Here is a 5,950-nt window from a genome sequence, read left to right on the forward strand (position 1 = left end):
CAGTCGCTTTCTCCCCTTCTTTCTCTCTCTTTTTCCCTCTTCTTTCTGATCATTAACATTAAACAAAGAACTATGGCTGCGTAAACAAATGGAAAATTGTCAAAGGGAATCTTCTATTTCCAATAGTTTCCACGTATAACCACAGTAGTCTACTTCACTGTCAGCCATGGATAGTAGAAGTGATGCAAGTTCCATAAATCGTTCAAATCATTCAAGCTTTATACAAATTTAACAAGCAAAATCACAAGCTAAGTGATTGGACATGATTAGGGGTGTTCATTATATAATGGTTTAAATCGTAAAACCAAACAGAATTAAACTGAATTTGTGATTTGGTTTAGTTTACACCTAAAAATGGTTTGGTTCAGTTTGATGGTTTTTTAAATTACCGTTTACAGTTTCAGTTTGGTTTATTGGCTTTTATAAATCAAATCAAACCGTAAATAAAAATTATATATAATGTAAATGTATAAATATTATATATAATATAATATATCTAATTTGAATGCATAAAATTATAAATGTATGATAAACTCTTTATTTTATAATAAAATAATAAAACAAAAATTTTAAGTTTTAATTTTTAGGGATTCTAACTGGATTAAGTCCAATAGAATCATAGAATGGTCCAAATCCCCAAATCATATTAGAAACTGTATCAATTTATAATATAACGGTTTGGTCTGAATTGGTTTTTATACCAAAACGATTTAGTTCAATTTAGAAATTTCTTAAACCGTAATTTACCGATTTAGTCTAAGACATTCTCCAAACGTCACCAAACCGAACTGTGAATACCCTTAGATATGATACTATTAGGTTATTCACAAATTGCATCCATATTGTCCTTCCATTTTATTTCAAAGAGAACTGAAGTTGATCAGGATCAACCGATAATATCACTAACATTAATCAGTTTGGAATAGGTAAAGAAATGCATCACAGTCTTGTTCCAAGAAGGGTCGTCAAGAAATCCTTGTAGTCTCCTGACGTGTCGCCAACGATTGCATCGTCGAGGCTAATTTTGTGCATGTTGAAGTACTCTTCTTTGATCTTCATCAGGTCAACTTCAGCCCGAGTAACAATGGCTCTGGTTAGTGAATCCTCTTCTGTTCCAAGCCCAACAACTGAAGCTCTTAAAACCTGTTTAATTTATTATCAGCCAACCAAAAAAAAATATACTCTTCAGCAGAGCGATCTTAATGAATCACTGATAACAAAATAAATATACTTTACACATCATTATCTTTTTCACCTTTGAGAAGTATTTCTCCGGCGAATCAATACACCAAATAACCATTTGCAAGACAGATTCCAAGTTGCCGGTGCCACAACACTTAATGCCCTTTCATGGAGAACAAATAAATGGATAGATGATACAGACTTCAATAGGTTTGGGAGTATTTATTTGAAAAAAAAAATATGTGCTTATCAAATAGGGATAATATAGGTATTTTCAAAATAACATGGTGGGCCAAGACATGTCAGAAAGGAAATGAGAATTTATTGAATTTGTATTTATTTTTGAAAAATTATTTAAAATTCACCACAATTTTTCAACATTTCTCTTAAATTCATCATAACTTTTTAAAACATTCAAAGAACCCTACATCAATGAGTTTTTATTTTCCAAAACTCATCAACAGTTACATCACCCTAGTGTACATTGACAGAAGTTGTCCACAGCCTTATTAAACATAGTTTTGACAATTTATTATGAATTTAAGAGGAATGATGAAGAGTCTGGTGAGTTTTAGACACTTTCCTTTTATTTGTAAATAAACACTTATTTGGACATATTTTCCAAACACAAATAAATGCTTTTTAATGTGGTTCCGGCCCCAAATAAATGATTATTCAAATAAATACTTATTTGTAAACACTTCCAGACTTGGGTAGCATTTGGCATTTCCTATCATAAGGATTTATCTCCTTTTTTGCTGTTCAAATTAATACCTGTGAATAGATCTTTTAACTGCAAAAAAAAAAGAGTTAAGTGCTTAAAATAAGAAATGCCAAATAGCATTGAATGGCCTGAGGAAATATATATACCTGATCGATGGGATTCCCATATGTTTGCCTGTAACACTCAAATGTTGCTCTGAGTTGAAACACGTTCCTTGTACAGAGTATCCACACCACATCATCATCATCCAGCTGCTTCATTTCAATGGCATCCCGAAGCTTTGCTGCTTCCGATTTCGCAACAATCTCGTCCACAACTTCTTTATCATATCTATAGGAGGACACTAAGCCCACAAGAAGCTGTATGACATATATATATATATATATCCATGTATTAACTTCAGTCCGAAAGCTGAGAGCAAGAGCAACTCATCCACCACTCAATACGACAGCTCTAAGCGATTTAGTTACAGTGATTTCATGTCCAGTCGAGTGAATTGACTCGGTTCCACCACCTGGTTGGTTGTGGGAGGTGAGTTTGGACTTTGGATTACCTTACCTGTCTAAGAGGTGGTGTTACGCGGCATGCGATATCTTCCTCGAGGGAGCAATCGTACATGGAGCAATAAGCTTCCCTCACAGCCATCAGATGATGTGGGGACGTGGTGCACGCTATCTCGATGATCACTTTAAGATGATCTATGCCCTTGTCCTTACTCTGCAGAGCTTCGTTAGCCATTTTCGCATCTCTTTCCGGAGGATCCATTGTCCATAGTATCACTGCTTTCTGTTCTCATCGTAAAGTTAAATGTTACGTGAAATGACGCTTTATCTAGACTTCAAATTTTGCTTTGGTGCTTGTATTTTTGGCTTCACTATGTTTTCAAAGAAATTCTTGACAATGGCTAGCTCAAACCACTTTCTGCCTCAATTTTGGTTTTCATATAGAGGCTTAATTTGCATTTATCTAACGCCATCCAATCCAGCTCTATGATTGATATCCGAGACAAATGGATAATAGCAAGGTTTTTAAAACCGTCCCGGACACTGAACCGGTTAGGGATCCGGTTCCCGGTTGAACGGTCCAACTGTTCAAACTGAATGATTGACCCGTTCTGACAAAAAATAAAAAATGGTCAAAATCATTGAACAGTTCAAATGGTTCAATGCCCGGGTCAATGATTTGCTGACCGAATTAACATTTTTTGACAAAAATCCGGTTTTGGAGAAAAATAGAACCGGTTCCCGATTTTTCAGATCCAACCATCTGATCCGGTCCGGTTTTGAAAACCATGGATAATAGTGTTAGTTTCAAACATACATAGACAGTTAAGCATGAGGAAAGCAACAATCTTCTGGTGTTTCGTACAATGACATGGTGTTACCCTTGGTTTATCGATACAAATTTGTGATAAAAATGTATTGCCACATCTTACATAAAGGCTGTGTTTGGTTGCAATGCAAACTTATTTACAATAGTACAAATGTATGGAAGTGTAAATGTAAAAAATGTAAAATCTTGTTTAATTTTATTTTGGATTTTACTTTATTGATGTCTTAACTTACTTCATTTGTACTGGAATCAAACAAAATAAGTTAAAATTTTAAACAAAAATAGGTCACAATTTACACTCAAATCATTTGCACTAACATGCTTGGTTTTGCATTAATACAAGTTTATTTGCATTGCAACTAAACATGGCCTAAGTGTCATGTCAATTAGAAAACTGCATATGTAAGAAACATTATATTTGATTACTTTAAGTAAAAATAGTAATTTATATTGATTAACTCAAAACGTTTTCAAAACATCTAAGTAGAAAAAACCTTTTTCATATAAAATGTGTATGGATCAACCTAAAATACAATGGCAAGACAAGTGTAACAAATACCACCCCCCCCCCCCCCCCACCTGGGTAGCCCATTTCCCAAACTCATAACCCCTCAACCTTGGTATAGGTGGGATTTTGATATCATAAGTTTCGGCTACAACATGTGGGAGAAAGGATTATCTAAACACAATAGCTGTTCAGATGATAATTCTCCATGCTAGTATTTAAATACATGGAGCCACACCTCTCACTATGGGACCTATGAATTTATTACTGGCTTGGAGTGTTATCATTGGTTTCACATCCTGCCAACCATTTTGTTTTTGCTAGAAAGCAAGAATGTTTTAGCATAATTTGAGTATTTTGTTATTCAAAAATCAAAACTAGGATTGTAATCAAATCTAATCCACCATCTACATTTGAGGAAAAAAAAAAAAACTTACAATATATCATGTATGAATAATACTTTTTTTGTATATATTAAATTAGATTAAATGTGCGTGTAATCCAATTATTTAGGTGGCATTTGGTAGTGCATAAATATCGTGGATGGGACCATTTTGGTCATATCCATGACAAGATATGGTATTCTGCTATGTGGACGGTCCCCGTCCACAAAATAGCGTAGACAGGGACGGGCCACACCCCAATTTATTGTCCACTATATTTTCTTGTGGATAAATTGTGAGAAGGTTTCAGTGCTAACGCACTTGCGTCACATTAGTCCAATTACTCTCATTTTATTTAATCTTTTAATAATTTTTAAATTTTTTATTTTTAATATTTTATCAATAAAATAATAATTTTTAATGTTAATTCTAGCACAAGTCCGACAATTCTCCTTTTCAACTTTTTTTCATTATTTAAATATTAATTTTTTAATATTTTTATTAATAAAATAATATTTTAAATATTATTTTTTATTTTTTAAATATTTAAAATAATATTTTTTTAATTATTTAAAAAATGCAATTTATTGCCTACATATTGATGCCTTTTTTTTTAATCTATTTATTATATAAAATACAAAAATTGAACATCTATAATCGACTATGTAGATCTCTCATAAAATATATATATAATATAGAATAAAAAAGGGTCACACACCACACTTACAAAATGCCACCGTAGGTATAGAATAATCCAATCCACATAATTTATCCACGTATCAGAACAGTTTTAAACTGAATTGTGGTGTGAATTAGTTTCTATCACAAGGTGTGAATTGGTCCCAATCCACACCCACACCCACACCCACAAATTTATCACCCTATGCAGCCCTAATCATTAAGGGCATAGTAACCCAACCAAGAAACCAGCCAATAGATGGAACTCAAACCGGCGAATTTTGGTAACTGGGTCATGGGTCAAACAGAACGTGGGCCTTATCTGGCCCAACTCCCAAGGTTGCATGATGGCAAAAGTCTACCCGACAACGACGTCGTAGCTTAAGCCGCGGGATGGCCAATAAAATCGGATACGCATATAAACACCATTTTCAGTCTGCAACTCTGCATGTTTATGGTCTGTATGCGACGCGGTTCATTTTGATTGGTAATGGCTGATTAAGCTGTGATTTGGTCGTAGTCAGACTCCCATACCAGAGTGAAAATCAAAAGCCTTGTTGCCAATACTATCAAAAAATTTCCCAAAATGGAAGCCTTTGCACTACTAAAAACCAAAGAAAAAGAGAGAAAATGAGCAGTGAACAGGCAAAAGATTTACATACTCCTGATAATTGATATGGTTGCTATCTTGTAATTGAAATGGAAATTTGAATAAAAAAACAGAGAAGAAATGGTGTGAAAAAGAGAACCTTGAAATCGCCGGAGAGTTCGGATTTGAGACGATCGATGAGAGACTCGTTGTAGAGTTCTTGATAAGTGTATCTGATCTTCTTCCGCTGGCTTGCGTTCCTGTGACCCAGTATCCAAATGATCGCCTTCTCGTCCGTCCCCAGTCCTGCACTCATTCATCATCATCGTTTTCCTCGTCATCATCACAAAATAGAGATGATAGGATAGAGAGAGAGAGAGAGAGAGAGAGAGAACCATGGAAAGCTTTTTTCAGTTTTTCACTGTCTTGGGTTGGAGAAGGAACCGTATCTGGTACTTTCAGAGTGGCCATTTTGTGGCAGGTTCCTTTCTGAAACGAGAAGAAAGATAATAGGGTATCTTGCATTCATTAAATGAGGAGAAATTAAATGTTGGATT

At 34.4% G+C, this 5,950-nt stretch overlaps 1 protein-coding gene across 1 annotated transcript; it reads right to left on the reverse strand.

Moving 5' to 3' along the window:
* Positions 1-779: 779 nt before the first annotated feature.
* LOC148845137 (annexin D3-like) lies at positions 780-5,950 on the reverse strand. Its single transcript, XM_088953004.1, has 6 exons — positions 5,789-5,950; positions 5,554-5,699; positions 2,465-2,692; positions 2,053-2,265; positions 1,256-1,345; positions 780-1,143 (listed from the first exon to the last, which is right to left on the reverse strand). The coding sequence occupies exons 1-6, from the start codon at positions 5,916-5,918 to the stop codon at positions 940-942; spliced, it is 1,011 nt and encodes a 336-aa protein (XP_088809130.1). The 5' UTR covers positions 5,919-5,950; the 3' UTR covers positions 780-939.

This window comes from Nelumbo lutea, chromosome 7, assembly GCF_056320005.1.
Source record: "Nelumbo lutea isolate HS-2025 chromosome 7, American lotus-T2T, whole genome shotgun sequence".
Classification (NCBI taxonomy): Eukaryota; Viridiplantae; Streptophyta; class Magnoliopsida; order Proteales; family Nelumbonaceae; genus Nelumbo; species Nelumbo lutea.

Coding starts and splice junctions, on each gene's coding strand:
- LOC148845137 (XM_088953004.1), bottom strand. CDS start 5,918: ATGCAAGATACCCTATTATCTTTCTTCTCGTTTCAGAAAGGAACCTGC. Junction 5,700..5,788: donor ACTGAAAAAAGCTTTCCATG/GTTCTCTCTCTC, acceptor GAATGAGTGCAG/GACTGGGGACGGACGAGAAG. Junction 2,266..2,464: donor TAACACCACCTCTTAGACAG/GTAAGGTAATCC, acceptor TATGTCATACAG/CTTCTTGTGGGCTTAGTGTC.